This window comes from Mytilus californianus, unplaced genomic scaffold (genome assembly GCF_021869535.1).
Source record: "Mytilus californianus isolate M0D057914Y unplaced genomic scaffold, xbMytCali1.0.p SCAF_61, whole genome shotgun sequence".
Lineage (NCBI taxonomy): Eukaryota > Metazoa > Mollusca > Bivalvia > Mytilida > Mytilidae > Mytilus > Mytilus californianus.
The window spans coordinates 16,164-34,504 of NW_026262714.1; the positions used below are offsets into that span (position 1 = coordinate 16,164).

The window sequence follows — 18,341 nt, forward strand, 5'->3', positions numbered from 1 at the left end:
ACAGAAGAATTTCCACAATGCACTTGCACTGCACTATTGTTAGATTAGTAGAATAGAGTGATATACAAATGGATGAAAATTATATCATATACGTGTAACTGTTATATACAAATAGTAATATAATATATAACAACAAACCAGAGTATACTAATTTGTACCACTACAATATAATAGTTATTACGACGAGGTTGAATTCCCTGTCATTTATTCATCATCCACGCACGAACTTGTCTCAGAAAAAATATATATCTATGTATCTTAACCTCACTTTCAAGTATAGAGATGTGATTTTTTTTTCTGAAACAAGTGCTTGTGACCATCCACAAGAACTTGCGGTCATCCGATGTTCAGTACTTCAGTACTTTGATTTCTATATGTCTCTGGACAATTATTATTATGACTTGCATAGAGCTGCGCTAATTTTCCAAAACTGTGTGTGCGTTACTTCCTTTATTTTTCGCATGACACCCAGAGGGTATATAATTCGGGCCCGGTCACAAAGAACATACAAGAAAGTAGTACATATGTTAAACAAAATAGTTCCTACGCATAGTTGTAACTTTTTCCAAAAGTAAAAGAAAATGGATAACTAATTGGTATCAAACGAAAGGCTCCACGTCTTGGGATCACTGTAGAACCATTGACGAAAGTTTCTCGTGAATAATAAAAAAAAAAAATATGAAATTATGATAGGGGCCATATTTGCACAGTTGCTCAGATCAGAAGTACCTGTTTTTATACTACCCAACTTTCGGGAACCAGTGCGCTCTATTGTGCAATTAAAGATATGTTGAGTTTTTCATCAGCACATTCAAGTCAGGATAAGGTATAGTTTTGCTATGAAATGACTGCCACTTTATTTGAACTTAAGACAAAATAGCTATACATGCTTAAAATTGCAGAGTGGTTTTATTCCAGAAAACACATTTGAAGCAAGTGTTTGTCTGCGTTTCTGTAGAATTCTTTCTTTCTTTACTCAGAAAATACAAAAAAAAGCAAATGTTTAAGTAGACTAGACACATATGCAGTATCTTTACGATTTGATTTGCTGACACAAAGGCTTTAATATGCATGGAATATTTGCCACTGGACGTTAAGCAGAAAACAATCAAATCAAATCAATCAATTATTTTTGATACAAAGAAAAACTGGCAGTGCTTATATCCTATCAGATTTATAAAAACAATTTCAGCCACCAGTAATCACGGAAAAGTAAGCGCTGCATGAATAAAAGTAGGTGTGAGGTATACGTCAATGCGATAGCAACCAAACTACAGAAATTACAAAAAGACATCTTGAGGGAGACATGTAATCTTCAACAATAGACAGGTGTCCTAACAATATGTCACATTAGTGATATCAGATTTTTTTTTTTCAGCCAGCAATATACACGGAAAATTAAGTGTGAAATAGAATGAGAATCGCGGGTTATACGTCAATGGAACAGTAGGCCACGGACAAATATCTCTAGTATCCCCCTTTTATCTTACAACATTACGAGGAGAGATACTGAACTATCCTAAGCAAATACACTCAATGTGACTAAGTATAGTTAGTATTGGGTGAAGATGGACAAAAACTTAGTCAAAAATGAATGTATGCTTACTACTTTCTGTTGTTTTTTGTTTTTGTTTGTGTGTGTGTGTGTCGAAGTATTGATTGATTGTTGGTTGCTTAAGGTCCAGTGGCAAATATTTCATGCATATTCAGGACGATCAAGTTTACCAAGTAACGTAATCATACAAAAACAAAACACACCAAGAAAATGTATAATACCAAATACCAAAGCATACCAAATAACGTTGTAGTATAAAAGCAAAGCGTGTACAAGCAAAGTCTTCAATCGCGTTGTCTGCAAATTTGCATAACATGTACACCAGGAACATTTCGACATGGCCCAGATAAGTCGACAAAGTGGGCAGCTCCTGCTAAGCTATGTAACTTGCCGGTACACTGTATATGCATGTACTAAATTCGGAAAAATCCTGAATGCATTGTGAATATGCACAAAATGTTGGTATTCTGGATGACTGTTCCTCCCTATGTGGTTTTTAAAAAAATAAATTCATTTCAATTCTAAGAAACGTAATTGCCAATACAAATCAGAAATAAGAAAATGTGGTATGATTGCCAATGAGATCACCCTCCATCCAAGATCAAATGTCGTTGATGTGAGCAATTTTAAGTTACGGTACAGCTTCCAACACTGATCCTTAGCTCACTCTGCACAATAAGCTATAAAGCACACCAAAACACCTGTATCTGTATGTGTATGTTGAAGAAAACCTAGTCTGGCTTTTGTTCATCCAGTGTAAAACAATTCAGACAGGAAACTAACGGCCAGATTTATATACAAAAACAATTAACAAAAATACAAATAAAATACAGCAACAAGCGACAATCACTGAATTAGAGGCTCCCGACTTTAAACATATTTGCTGGATCCAAATCATCTATATTCCAATGTAACCATACAAATACCCGTGTAACATTATCTTACAACAAGGCTTAGTTAGAATATCTGAAACGCCTTGCCTGCCGGGAATTGCGACCAGAATGAGGGTTCTCGTCACATCTCGTGAGATTTACTTAAGATACTGAACTATCCTAAGCAAATACACTCAATGTGACTAAGTATAGTTAGTATTGGGTGAAGATGGACAAAAACTTCCCACTAAACATCATGTTTGCTCTCTATCTCCCCTTGAATGTCTATGACTATACGATTATAAGTTCAAATCTACCCAATACTCAACCCACAACTTATAATCATTAAAAAGAAACAACCATTAACAAAACACCAATTTATTCAAGAAATACAGTAGACATCTACATGTAAATGCATAAACAAAAATGCATATGAAATATTAACATTCATGTAATAAAGATTCATATCAAAGATACATTGTAGATTTCAGTATGATATTCAGTCCCCAACACATAGTTTTCTTATTGTATCACAAAAAATAAACTAACATGTACAGACTATAATCTAAGGGAGATAAATAAAATCATCAAAGTATCACACCCTAGAATGAAATATTTTATTATCAAAACTTTTCCATTATACTTTTATAATAAAGATGTTTGCTGCAGAGCTTCAAGATAACCATAATAACCGAGATGCTCCGGAAAAGTAAAATATACCGGGAAAATCATGTACTATAAAAGTTCTTCAAGATGGTCCAACACAAAAATAATTTAAAACATATTGAAAAAATCATATTAATGTTGCAAAATATTAACCTTTGAAATAAACATAAAAGAAAGTAGAAATTTAGTACATGAACAAAGGACCTTGAAAATATTAAGGAAACAATCACCAGCAAACATCTGTAAAAACAAACTTCTCTCAGTATATAGATAGAAAATCTTATTAGATTCTAAATGTTAAAATTTATCAAATTCTTGATGTTAAAATTTTTGAAGTTATTTCCCAAGGATTACAAAAATCGTAACACTATACATTTAAACCAAAAAACATGGTGCCTAACTCAAAAATCTTTTGTTGTACTTAGAGACTCAAATACAGATTCAACAGGATTATTATTTTGGACAATATGCCTCATCAAAGAGCCAACTGATCCTCTACCAACCATCTTTGAAATTCTGCTATATCTCTTGAAAGAGCTATTTGATGACCAACCTATATGGTCCATGGCGTCATGCGTGTTTATCCCTGATAGTGCCATTGTTATTGCACATGCCCCACGAATCCCATGGGGGGTTTCACCCTCATACAAACAAAGCTTTGTAAGATATTTTTTCAACCTATCATTCATTGTACTTGATGAAACAGGCATATCTAACACCATAGTTCTATTTAAATTCAAAGTACGAAAAAGATAACCAGTTTCAATCGTCACCCCAAGATTTTTGGCTCCCTCAATATACCTCTCCAAAGCAAAAACAGGACATATAACCTTATCCTCCATTCTAAAGACTGAAAACTCGTTAACCTTACCATTTCCCAATGTTTTCCCAACAGTATGGGAAAATATAATACCAGAACTACCCTGAAACCTTTTAACTTCCTGAATAAGGACAAGTCCAAGGTCATTAGCACGATCACCTGAAAAATACTGCAATTTAAAGAATGCCTGGTCTCTTAAAACAACATACTTCTCAGCTAAAGATAAACTTGGATTTTGTAATCTAGCATCCAAATATTCACATACCGATTTCAACTTCCCTAGAAATAATGGCTTTGCCTGTTTTTGCTGCACATGAGATTTTGCTTGTTCTAACTGAATGGCTTTCAAATAGTTTTTCACCTCCAAACTACAAGCAGGATTTCCACCTGATGTGGCATCATACCATTTATCCCCCCTTCCACTTAATTCAAAGATTGATTTCAATTGTCCTAAATATGACTTAACTGTGCCAGCAGCTAATCTACAAGGGCAGTTACAAGTGAAAGTACCAAACTTCCCCAAATTTTTACAATTCAAATCATGAATCTGGGTTTTCCCTTTTCCATCCTTGAGAACAAAAAATCGTGTAACATCCCTAGGAGTGGCTGTCAGAACGCATTTTCCCAAAGATTTTAGAAACAGTTCAAATTGTTTTTCTAAAGCAGACTTTTTTCTCATGTATTCTGAACTGGAAATCATAAGATTTAAGTAATCTAAACGCTTTTCTACAATATAGTCGTCTCCATTATCTAGTCCAGTCTGTTGTCCTAGATTGTCTCGACCACATGATTGACAAAAATTAAAACCATAGTCGTTCACATGATTGCATACACTACAGCGTTCAGGTGGCAGCCACATTCTAGGGATGTTTGCCTAAAAGAACAAAAATTCAGCTCTTAAAAACTAAGCCTTAACACAAGTAAATCCCAAATTAAACCCTTTTTGTCAAAAGCATATCCCTTAACAGTTGGGTACAGAAGAGCCTTAGAATCCCCTTTCCTTGCTAAAGTATCCCACTTTTCAACATGTAACCAAATGATTGGAAACCAAGTTGGTTTCGGCAGAATTGAAGGCACTATCATGGTACATCTTGAAACCTTACACTGTTGTAGATGTCTAAATACCGCAAATATAAGATGAAATGGCGGAAATACATATGGGTTCATCTCTTTTGATATATATCCTGTGAAAAAAATATTTACTAATAGTCGATCCTACTATAAGTCGGGGTCCCTTTTCAGCTCCAAATTCTAAGGATTTAGTCTTGACCCTCGTATAAGTCGGACAAAATTTGGGCATTTTTTTTTCAGCTGACAGTAACTGAACGCCGGTAAAACCAATGCAAATCCAGGAATAATATTCATTTCTGCATTAATGTTTGTTTGGTTTGAATTTAGTTGATGCTCATCATGATAATTTATATTGCTGTTAATAATAAAGATGTATTCATTTCTCTTGTTTTGTTCACTGTTCAAATGTTAGATTAGCCATGTGTTGTTTACGTAATGCATCAATGATTTTGTAGGGTATGACTAACAACCTATTGTTTGAGAAAAGCGAATATAAACCAATATGAACCTGAAAAATTTAAAGTCAATCAACACTTGATGAAAATATTTTTCACAGCATACATAACTCGGTGTTAAATGAGCATGTACACTTCATAATTCTTATTATATTGTGATGATTAAAGGATTAAAAAAATTAAGTGAAGCTAATCAATATATTAAAATAACTAACTCCAACTCATTAGTGTCATCTGTTTACCTATCACTGATAGTTTTCACACCTTTAGTGAATACAACTCTTTGTCTCTTAATTGGGGTTATCAATGGATTATATTGGCTTGTCAATCAATTTTGTAATTTTTGTTTACCTGAGACACTATAATGAATAATATTTTGATTTTGGGAATGAATCTTAAAATTATTTTTTGATTATTATATGATTTATAAGCATTGAATTGATATCATGATATCACAATAATGACACAATAACTCCGCTGAAAACATCCTTTCACATATTTGGTACATTGTTATCTCCTTTTCATTTTTGGTTCTTGGCTCTTCTTTTGGGTTTATAGGAAAACCATGTGACCATGAAAATCAATACACAAACCGGAAACAGTAGAATTTCAACACGAATTTGCAGAAAATGTTTACCAAAGAACAAATAAAACACAAAGACAGTATTGAAGTCATTTATTTTCAACAAAAACTTTTTATTTATTGGGTTATGTAGGTTTGGCAATCAAAAACGTAGTTTTGACCAGGAAATTCACTCCTGACCACTTTTCTCAAGCTTGGATTTTCCCTCTGGTCGCTAGATCTCGTCTATTAGTCGGCCCCCCTCTCTGGATTATGAATTTTACTCCCAATTTTCCGACTAATAAGCGAGTAGGAACCCCAGAAGAACTCTTACAGGGAAATGGCGTGAAGTGTTTAAGAGGCTGACCATTAGAATCAAGCATAACATTTGAATCAAGAGCCATTAAATCTATGGAGTGGGGACCAAACTTGTCTTCAACAAACCTCCAATATTCATCTGACAATTTTGCATCAGCTTTAGACATCCTTCTAGATTCTTTATCTGTAGGATTATCAACAGAAGCAATAAAATGCACATGAAGACTTATGTTAAATTCATGTGTGAAATAAAAAATGTCCTTCAATACGGCATTCAGACTGGGATCCCGACCACCTTGATTCTCCCACGCCTTAACTACTGCCATATTGTCACAGAATGCATCGACTCGATGATCCATTAACTGAGATTGAACAGACTTCAATGTATTAAGTAAAGCAAAAGCCTCTTTAACATGTATAGCTTCCTCAGAATTCTGGCCCTGAATCCAGAAATCACCAAACTCTTTAGTCTTTCCTTGGTGAACCAAAAAAGATCCCCATTTATAAGGAGTTGCATCTGACGCCAAAACAACCTGAAGATGTTTCTCATCGCGCCAGGGAGCACAACCCGTCCAATTGTCGAGAAAACGCCACATGGAAATCTCCGCCCTTAATTCTTTATAAATCTTTATCGGCCGGCTGTTTTTAAATGCGATTCCAACTGCCCTATTTTCTTCCCTAGAATACAGTCTTGATCCTGGGATTGCAAGTACAAATGATATACACTTCCCAGCAAACCTTTGTAAAGTTTTAAGGGCTACTTCATCATTTGCCAAATTTTTTTCCCTTAGTTCAGAAAAAGATATCTTTTCTCTTGGGGCAAAATGAAAGCCATTTTCCTGGAATCACACAACATTCCTAAAAATTTTAAACACTTTGTAGGTGTTAAAACACATTTGGTCAAATTAAGGAAATAACCAAGTCTCACTAAAACTTGACAGACTATGTATAAACCTTTAAGGGCCAAATAATAAGGGTCAGCCTTATCAGTTCTGTCCCCTTTCCACTCTGGTACCAATCTATCATCAATGTATAGCAACCCAGGAACACCTAAAGATCTACAATAGCTCATAGCTACCAGGCCAGTAGTATGGTATATAAAGGCACTAGCTTTAAACCCAAATGGAATACTATTATAAACCATAAACCAACCACCAAACTGTAAACCAAAATACATCTTACTGTGAGGATGTAGTAAAATGTGATCATAGCCAGACTTGTCATCTAAAGAAGATAAATAAGAATTCTCAGAAATAACTCTAGGCACATCCTTTAAAGTATCAAGAGTGAACGGATGATCTTTAATCCACAGATTTAAAAACCGCTCATCATGACACATTCTTGGCTTGGAAGGCTCTATAGTGATGGGCATCACAAGATAAGGGGGTTGGCACTGCCCAACCTTTCCTACCACAGAAATGGACCCATTAGCTATTCTACTCATTAAAGTTTCAGTTATAAACTCTACAAAATTCTTACAATTTGAAGCATTTGGGAAATAAGAAGTTGGTGGTATATTGGAGTTATAACTTTTCCCCTTGAAATTCCCAGCAAAATGTCTAAACATACTGTGAATGTCTACCCCATCTTTAATCCAACCTAATTGCTCAGATGGGGTATCAATTTCTTCCCATGCTGCTAAATTATTACTTAAACAACCAGCTAAAAAGTTATTTGGATCTCTAAAAACCAGTTGATCAAAATCAAAACTTTCTCCTCTTGCCACTTTTTCTGCAGATGTAATGTGTGAGGAAGGCTGGGTTATCTCTCCGATAGCATTAACCCACGAAAATTCTGAAAAACCCCGACCCAGAGCTTTTTCAGGGTCAAAACCAGCAGATAATTCCCATTCTGGAATATCAGGATCAAACCTCAACTTTTTGTTTTCTTTTAGAAAAGACACCTCCTAGAAAAATAGAAAATTTAAAAAACTATCAGAGAGACAGATACCCAGCCTCCCTCCCACGTGAAATAAAAAATTCCACTAAGAGATTAGCACTCTTTAGGAGGAAAGTCAGGCATCAAAAATGTACATTATCATTTCTAAAATAATTATAAGTAACCTAATTTAGAAATATTGAAACGGCATAGTTATTTCCTACTTGTCATAACTCAAAATACTTGTAAGAAAATAATCGATAGTTTTCTCCCCTGAATACCCACAAAATTCTACACATCAGTACATGTATATACACACAAGTCTTCAAGAAAAACAGGTATATAAAAAAATTGTTGTTTCACTTCTATGTGACAACCTCAAGTATGTTTAAAAAACCATAATAAAGTAAACAAAACAAAGTCTACACATGCTAAATCAACAAATGAACAGTTAATACTTTTTCCAGATTGTTCAGTCACTCTTTTTTTTATCTTGGGACAGTTAGATACAAAATGTCCCGGCTCTTTGCAATAAAAACAAGCGCCTACACTTTTCTGTCTCCTACCCCTGCCACCACGAAAAAATTGCTGCCTAGGAGAAAAATCCTGAGAAGCAGCTATAGGTGGCATATGAAATGCCGGCGGGCATGGCATCTGCATGCCAAAATTTCCATAAGGATGCATAATTCAAAAACCAGGATAGCTTGGCATCGGATATGGATTTACCGGGTTATCATTCTGCACCTTGCCCCTTGTATTTTCCTTTTCTTTATCACCACTTTCATACTTTCTAGATTTTGCCCAATCAGCAACCAAAGAAGCAATTCTTTTATCCTCCTGCGACCCAAAAAGTTTTAAAACTAAACTGCAAAACTCTTCATTATCTTCATATTTCTTACAGGTTGAGAAAGCCTTAGAAAACATAGCTGCTTCTTTGTGATTTGTCGTATGTGCAATATCCACTAAAGTCTCAATTGCGGCCAAAAGAACATGTGGTGCAGTTAATTTTGGACGACTGGCTAAAGTTCTTATATTTGCCAAAGCCTCGTCCACTTGCATATCTAATCTCTTTGTCTTAAGAGCATCTACTTCCTGCTTTAAACTACTTAAAGTTACCTGTAGATTCTGAGTATCTTTACTTCTACTGGATATATCAACATTAGCCCCAGACATGCCAGAAGCACCAGAACTCTGTGTCACTAAAATAAAAATATAACATACAAGTATAACATACAAGTACACGAAGGTTAAAGTACCTCAAATGTGGACTTTTTTACACATAAAAAAGCAAAACACCAAAGGAGACAAATTCAAAATACCAATATTATAGCTTGATCCGATATCCAAAAATCGCAATACAACAATTACATGTTCTTGTAATAAAAAGTACATTTGAGATAAAATATATTCAAGTCACAATGTTTACTCTTCAATTAAGACCTGCACAAAGAAAAATACTAGAATATATACATGATATATGCAAAACTGTCAATTGCAAAATAAATAATATCATTTAACACTGACCCTTGAAAACTGAAATATTTAAAAAACTTGACGGGTACATCCTCAATTTACAAAAAACATGCACGTTCAAAAACTAAAGTAATGTTTAAAAATAAAATAAAAGGTTAAATGACCAAATTGGAAGAAAAACTGTGGTATTTACATGAACACCACCTGACAAATGAAAGTACCTGTAGTTCTGGGTGCTTGTTGATTATCAGGACCCACCTGCAAATCGTTTTGCAATGCCTGGCCCTTCGGCATGCCAACCAAGTTGGCCTGAAGGATGGTGAGGTGCACCAACTGTCTAACTGATTTCAAATTTTCATCAATTCCCACAATGGCAAATATATCCTTCACCGACTCCCCCGCCAATCTCTCAAACTCTGTGCGTAGCTGCACCAGGCTATACTCCTCCAATGGGTGCCCCTTCTTGAGTCTACACAGCTCCCCAGAATTAGCATCAGGGTCCCAGGCCTTCAATTTGGCAATAACTGGTAGCAAACTCTCCCCCAACATGGAATGTTTGTGCTTTAACACCTGCACTGACGTCTGTGGTGGATCAGCCATAATTAAATGCTAAAATAGAAAATTACCGAACATAAATAAATCAGCATTAAAATATAATTTTCAAAGAAAATACACCTGTTTTTAAAAAACTAAACGAACCTACAGTAGAACTGTAAAACAAAGTCTTATGTGCGGAGTCAAATAGCCTCTCAACTAAAATATATGAGGTGTTATAACTTACAATTTTCCCAATCATCGACAAATATTGTAGGCAGACCATGCTGCCGACAAAATAACACACTACACACGTGTAACACTTTACACACATACGTCTAATCACAATACGCCCAAATACCATACGGGCTGCAACCTCAACGGTCGTTAAAAAATTGCTAATATTTCCCACTGTTAGAAATTAAAAATTAAAACAAGCAAACAAGCCTTTTTTTTTTTTTTTTTAAATATATATCTTTCAAAATGTCCGTCTACCTTCTCCAAAGATAAAACCACATGAATTTCAAATCTCACATTGTGCAGCAACGCACTAATTTTACCGCCAAAAAAGGTCAACTCGAATAAGGTACCAAATAACCTGAATTCAGTAAATAATAACCTTTTAATATTCTAGTCCGTTCACAAAATAGTAAAAGATACCATATTTAACATTTAAAGTCGCACGTGGCAGACCAACTATAAATTAAAAGCAACAAAAACACACCGTTCAAACAGCAAACTCCACAAGTTAAATTAACATTATCCCAAACAGTTTCCGGCTATACCTCCTAACTGTTGTACCAAAATAAAAAAAAAAAAAAAATAAATTACCAACCTTAACTTAGAGTTGCCACTGCAACACTACAAAGTAGAAAACACTGGCTTCTATGAGAGAAAATAGAACACGTCCAGCTAGGCCGGTAACTGCGACCAGAATGAGGGTTCTCGTCACATCTCGTGAGATTTACTTAAGATATAGGACAAGTTGTAGCTAAGATTTAATCTCGTCGCCTCAACGTGCGTACGGGTTGCACTCAGTCCCGTCGAGGGCTAAGTTCCCAACAGATCTAGACTGTATTAAGTAGACTGAGGTTAGATAACAAATTCTTCAATGCAAACTTATATGTAAAAAATATTTCATGAAAACGGTATAATTATAATACGGGAATATTTCAAAGTTTTGCAAAATTTGTGTTTGTTATCCGGAAAAAGCCATGCTAGAGATTCATTCTATGATTGATTCGTTGTTTAAAATTTTTTGGGACTATTTAATTTTAATCTGTGCAGATCACGACTTCAAAATAATCGAAAAATGGCAAAAACCCTACAAACGTATATAATACGTATATAACGATCCAGATTTTTATCAATACCTTCTCTGAGGAAATTTGTCAAATTGTGTACTATATAAGGGTTTCAAACCCTATATATCGTATGCTAACCTCTGGAAGAAGTAGCTTGTTTTGTTACGTATTATGTGCGGTAAACAATTTTTTGAGTTTTTGTTTTACGTTTGCCTTTTGTATTGTTTTGGGGTTTTTTTTCAGAAAAGGGGGGTGCCGTGAAACAGATTTCTTTAATGATAAACATCAGCTATAAAATGCGAAATATTTTCAATGTCAAGTGAATAGGTAACAGCTTTTTGACACATAAAACAAAAATATGAATAAAAGGAGATGCAAGGTATACATCAATAAAACAGCTAGCCAACAACACAACACTGAACGGTATGAAATGTGCTTTTTTTTCAAACTTTTTTAGATTCTCAGTTAAAAAAAACACTACTTTTCACGTGCAAGGAGTAGAGTTTTTTATAAATTATTACGGCATTATAGTAAATAAAAGTATATTAGCAAACAAATTTGAATTTTAGCGTTGGACGTTCTTCAGCGCAGGCCTTCGTAAAATAAGCGAGTTACAGAGTGTTGTGCTATGCCGTCAATCTGAGTAGATGTAGATTTTATAACACAGTATAATGTCGGCAACAGACGAAGAAACAGCGTAATTTCATCGTAAACGATTAAAACTGCTAAAGTCTGTTTTCAGTCAAAGTCAGAGTCACACTGGCATATAAACCATTCCGTGATTGAAAAAAAGTCGTAAGTGGAAATTGACGTCAGTATGGTACCAGATGTAACGGAACTGTGGAGAAACACTCCACTTAGTTGACCGTGCAGAGAGATTGTCAATTTAGCCAATCGTCTTATGAGAAAATAAAACACGGAGTGGATCTGAAGAATCGATATACACTACAGTGAAGAATCAAATGTTAACACTGCCGAAGAAGCAGTGAAAATGATTACACCCGGACAGAATATTACAGAACAGAGACAATTGCATATTGAAAACGGCTTTTCTAGAGTCGCAAAATCATTTGAAAAAGAGTCTGACTATTGTTGATATAAAAAACATATAATCACGAAAGAAGGAGAGTGTTTTTTTTGTTTGGTCATTTTCCTCTTCGTTTAATTTTTGCTTTTTACTATATGTCTTCGGACAATTATTAGTAAGACTTACGTAGAGCTTCGCTAATTTTCCAAAAACTGTGTGTGCGTTAATTCCTTTATTTTTCGCTTGACACCCAGAAGGTATATAATTCGGTCCCGGTCACAAAGAACATACAAGAAAGTAGTACATATGTTAAACAAAATAGTTCCTACGCATAGCTGTAACTTTGTCCAAAAGTAAAAGAAAATGGATAACTAATTGGTATCAAACGAAAGGCTCCACGTTTTGGGATCACTGTAGAACCATTTACGAAAGTTTCTCGTGAGTAATAAAAAGAATATATGAAATTATGATAGGGGCCATATTTGCACAGTTGCTCAGATCAGAAGTACCTGATTTTATACTACCCAACTTTCGGGAACCAGTGCACTCTATTATGCAATTAAAGATATGTTGAGTTTTTCATCAGCACATTCAAGTCAGGATAAGGTATAGTTTTGCTATGAAATGACTGCCACTTTATTTGAACTTAAGACAAAATAGCTATACATGCTTAAAATTGCAGAGTGGTTTTATTCCAGAAAACACATTTGAAGCAAGTGTGTGTCTGCGTTTTTGTAGAATTCTTTCTTTCTTCACTCAGAAAATACAAAAAATGCAAATGCTTAAGTAGACTAGACACATATGCAATATCTTTACGATTTGATTTGCTGACACAAAGGCTTTAATATGCATGGAATATTTGCCACTGGACGTTAAGCAGAAAACAATCAAATCAAATCAATCAATTATTTTTGATACAAAGAAAAACTGGCAGTGCTTATATCCTATCAGATTTATAAAAACAATTTCAGCCACCAGTAATCACGGAAAAGTAAGCGCTGCATGAATAAAAGGAGGTGTGAGGTATACGTCAATGCGACAGCAACCAAACTACAGAAATTACAAAAAGACATCTTGAGGGAGACATGTAATCTTCAGCCAGCAATATACACGGAAAATTAAGTGTGAAATAGAATGAAAATCGCGGGTTATACGTCAATGGAACAGTAGGCCACGGACAAATATCTCTAGTATCCCCCTTTTATCTTCCAACATTACGAGGAGAGATATAGGACAAGTTGTAGCTAAGATTTAATCCCGTCGCCTCAACGTGCGTACGGGTTGCACTCAGTCCCGTCGAGGGCTAAGTTCCCAACAGATCTAGACTGTATTAAGTAGACTGCGGTTAGATAACAAATTCTTCAATGCAAACTTATATGTAAAAAATATTTCATGAAAACGGTATAATTATAATACGGGAATATTTCAAAGTTTTGCAAAATTTGTGTTTGTTATCCGGAAAAAGCCATGCTAGAGATTCATTCTATGATTGATTCGTTGTTTAAAATTTTTTGGGACTATTTAATTTTAATCTGTGCAGATCACGACTTCAAAATAATCGAAAAATGGCAAAAACCCTACAAACGTATATAATACGTATATAACGATCCAGATTTTTATCAATACCTTCTCTGAGGAAATTTGTCAAATTGTGTACTATATAAGGGTTTCAAACCCTATATATCGTATGCTAACCTCTGAAAGAAGTAGCTTGTTTTGTTACGTATTATGTATCGAAAACAATTTTTTGTGTTTTTGTTTTACGTTTTCCTTTTGTATTGTTTTGGGGTTTTTTTTTCAGAAAAGGGGGGTGCCGTGAAACAGATTTCTTATATGATAAACATCAGCTATAAAATGCGAAATATTTTCAATGTAAAGTGAATGGGTAACAAATTTTTGACACATAAAACACAAAATATAAATAAAAGGAGATGGAAGGTATACATCAACCAAAACACAAGACTGGACGGCACGAAATGCGCTGTTTTTTTCTTTATATTAGATCAGCAACCCAACTACAGAAATATCCAAAAGACATCTAAAGTGAGACGTGTTATGTTCAAAAATAAACATGTGTCCTTAGAATATGTCATATAAGTGCTATGTGTAGTACTAGTTAATGTTAACGTCATTCATATGTCTGTATGTCATTTTAGCAATTTTGGACAACAAATATGTTTGGCAACTCTGCAAAATAGCAACATTTCGTCGTTAACCAGATAACTTATTACGTGCGTTCATATGAACCATATGTAATTATGTTCACACACAATGAATGTAACCATGTGTCACAGTGACATTAACAACTATAAGAAATTATAAAAAATAACAGTATTCTTACCGAAAAAAGAGAGGCGAAAGATACCAAAGTGACATTCAAACTCACGAGTCGACAATAAACAGACATCGACATTGCGAAATTTAAAAACGATCAAAAGAAAAACAACAGAAAACAAAACACAACATTGAAAACCAAAGATTGAGCAAAACGAACCTCACCAAAAAACGGAGGTGATCACAGGCGCTCCATAAGGGTAAGCAGTCAAAAAATCATTTCATTTTGCTTATTACTCATTTTTCTTATTTCAGAGATATTTGTTGTTTTTCTTACATAATTGTTTCTCAGTAGGTTTGACGTTATATAATCCATTGCATATTGTATTTTGATATATGCAATGTGTTAAAACTTTGAGATGCCTTAATTTTGCCCTAAATTAAGTGACTTTACTAATATTCATAGGCGTGATCCTTTTTTTTTTTATTAAGAAAACAGTTCCCTAAAATTGTATTAATGGCAAATAAATCAAAACTGTATCCCAAAAGTAAATGATGGTTTGGATAGGGGGTCCTTCATTTCTTTAATTTTTAATGCCATTTTTCTATTAAAAAAAAAAAATTTTAGACCGTTATTCTCTGTTCTTTATAGTTTTTATAGCATCACATCATCTCTATTCTACATTTTCTTGTCGTATTTCTCTTTATTAATTTTTGTGTACATTTTCCTATAAATGTTTTATGAACATTTCAATGGCTTGACAACGTATAAATGAACTAAATATTTAAAATAATTCGGAGAAGAAATACATTTACACAACTTAATATTCAGGTAATAAAAAGCTTTGCGTTGTCTTGTTCTAGGATACCCTAACGGTCGTCTAAAGCTTTGTCGTAGAGAGTTAAAGGTGGCGAGACGAATAGGCGATTTATTTCATATTTTATTCCAACTTTGATTCCACGCTAGCTATGAAATAACGACGCATTTACATATAAAAAGCTGATAAGTTGGACGATACATAGCTCTGGTTTGCCTAGTCGATATCAAACGCTCAAAAAAAGGCTTTGACGTAGCGAATTTTATGAGATTATAAATTCTAAAAGGGCGAGACTGATTTTAATAATAAATTAGATTTTGGTAACCGTGCTGTGAACAAACTATTTATTTGAATATCTAGAGAATCGGGTTGAAATTATTATGATAGCTCTCTGCCTATTCATCAACATCGGCAAATATAGAAAACCCATGTAGTTGGACGAGATAAAAGACATTCATCACTCCTTCCCTGAGAGAAAACGGTGCATATACAGAGCTTAGCAATCTGGTGGTTCTTAGTACCGGATTTTTTAGAAATTCTTTCGACAACTGGACAATATTGGTCCGTTCTTAATTCATAAAAATATGAAGAGATGTGGTATGCTTGCCAATGAGACAACTATCCACCATAGTTAAAATTAAGTGGTAGTAAGTAATTATAGACTACCGTACGACCTTCAACAATGAGAAAAAAAACCATACCGTATACTAGTCTACTATGAAAGGCCCCGAAATGAAAAATGTGAGATAACGAAACGAGAAAACTAACGGCCTAATCTATAACAAAACAATTCACAAGCATACAACCCATAACTGTAAAATAGAAGGGCATACATCACAAGCACAGGACACATGCAACACCAGCAATAAACCATGCAATTAATATAAAAATAATGAGATGTAATAGGATTGGCAATGAGACAACTATCCACCAGAACTATCCACACATCTGTTTGAAACTTAACACAGAAGAAAGAGCAATTGATATTAAAAATCGTTTCCACATTTACATTGGTTCTCCTTTTTTTATTTTATCACTTTGAATAAATTGCTCTTTTTACTCAATTCACGGCAATACCTACATGGTAGTCGTCATTAACCCACATTAGAATCAATTCAGCATGATATGTCTCCGTCAGAATGGTACAATAAGACCTGTAAAAGCAAACTAATTGTAATCGTCCTGAAAAAAAGTTCTATATCAAATTATTTGCGACTGGACGTTAATCAAGAAACAATCAATCAATCAATCTAACACGTATATCTACGTGCAAGAGTTATACATTAATACTTTGATTGATTGATTGGTGTTTGATTAAAGCCCAGTGACAAATATTTCATGCATGTTCAGGACGCGAACAAATAAACACAGTAGGTAGCTCCTGTAATAGAGGCCGTTCGAGATGAAGGTCGGGGACATTTGGACTTTTACTGGAAAATAAAGGTGTGAGCCAAGGCTCCGTGTTGAAGGACGTACTTTGACCCATAATCGTTTACTTTAAATACATTGTGACTTAGCAATCATACCAAAAAAAAACCGAAGAGTTAATTAAAATGAAGGAAAAAAAAACCAATTCCTGGTCATTTTTTCTTTGATTTTATATTGGTATTTTTGAACAAATTTAGAACGTTCCAAAATTTATAAGTCTTTTTTAAGTGAGGATGTATCATCTTCTTTATTATTATAAATGCAAAACCTTTATGATCAAAGTATTTCAAAAAAGGAAGGGGAAACAGAAAGGCTTTTTGAAACTCGGTTAAGAATGGCAGGAATGTCAAAATGCTTTATCATAAATGAAATTATCAATTTATTTATATTTACTTTGTGTAATCAATGATGTTTGTGAAATAGTTAGCTCTTCATTTTTTAGTGGAAATGACTGTCACCAGTTTTCAAAGACCATTTTTAAGTTATTGCAAGTCAGAGGTTTTCATGCTTGATAAGTTTGGAGAGCTTTTTTTTAGATTTAGCAAACTTAGCCGGATAAATAGTAGAACTTTACATGTATGAGAAGAAGCGTTAATTAAGTGGTCATAATTAGTATCGAAGAATAATCATTTGTAAACTATTTTGTTAGTGCCGATCGACTATGAAAAAAGAAACCGCCTACTTTATATGCCATACCCTGATGTTTGTCATAAAGTTGAGGATAAATTTTACAAAGATCTGGCATTAATACAACAGTGAAGTCGTCTATGGACAACAACTCGTATACTGCAGATACAATTAGACTACCGCTAATTAGATAAGTTCCTGGAACAGGTAACGTGTTAGCTAAAAATTGTACTTAGACGAGAACATTTATAAAACTTCGTTGTGTAATATACGGCATATGGCATTAAACCTGAACCCGGAAGTAACACTCATTCAACACAAAAATGCACCAAGATAATTAATCGCAATTTAACCATTACAGTATGTGGGATTTTTTTTAACGTTTTCCCCATGACTACGTGAAATGCCCGCGATAGAATTTATATTATTCATAACGATTCCGGATACTGGTTTTCCCGTATTATTTTTAATGGACACTGATTTACATTTTACATGTTTTAACATACTTGATGTTTTACATTGACATTTATAAAACATATGATAAGATCTAAATTCAAGATATAGTAAGTTACATATAATAAACATGGTCTGTCTTTCAAAATTTATTTTTATTTTGTGATAAATTGCGGTTTGTACCACAATGACTATATTTTACCTAG

At 34.2% G+C, this 18,341-nt stretch overlaps 1 protein-coding gene across 1 annotated transcript; it reads right to left on the reverse strand.

Annotated features, from left to right (window-relative positions):
* Positions 1-2,869: 2,869 nt before the first annotated feature.
* LOC127707263 (uncharacterized) lies at positions 2,870-9,964 on the reverse strand. The gene is made up of 3 exons (XM_052211804.1): positions 9,892-9,964; positions 9,314-9,396; positions 2,870-4,787 (listed from the first exon to the last, which is right to left on the reverse strand). The coding sequence occupies exons 1-3, from the start codon at positions 9,962-9,964 to the stop codon at positions 3,495-3,497; spliced, it is 1,449 nt and encodes a 482-aa protein (XP_052067764.1). The 3' UTR covers positions 2,870-3,494.
* Between the last annotated feature and the right edge of the window lie 8,377 nt (positions 9,965-18,341).

Bases quoted from the DNA above. Each gene is read 5' to 3' on its own strand.
- LOC127707263 (XM_052211804.1), bottom strand. From the start codon at position 9,964: ATGCCGAAGGGCCAGGCATTGCAAAACGATTTGCAGGTGGGTCCTGAT. The intron at 9,397-9,891 runs GTACTTTCATTT...TTTTTATTTTAG, and splicing joins ACAAGCACCCAGAACTACAG to TGACACAGAGTTCTGGTGCT. The intron at 4,788-9,313 runs GTAACTTTAAGT...TTGTTCTTTTAG, and splicing joins AAGATACTCAGAATCTACAG to GCAAACATCCCTAGAATGTG.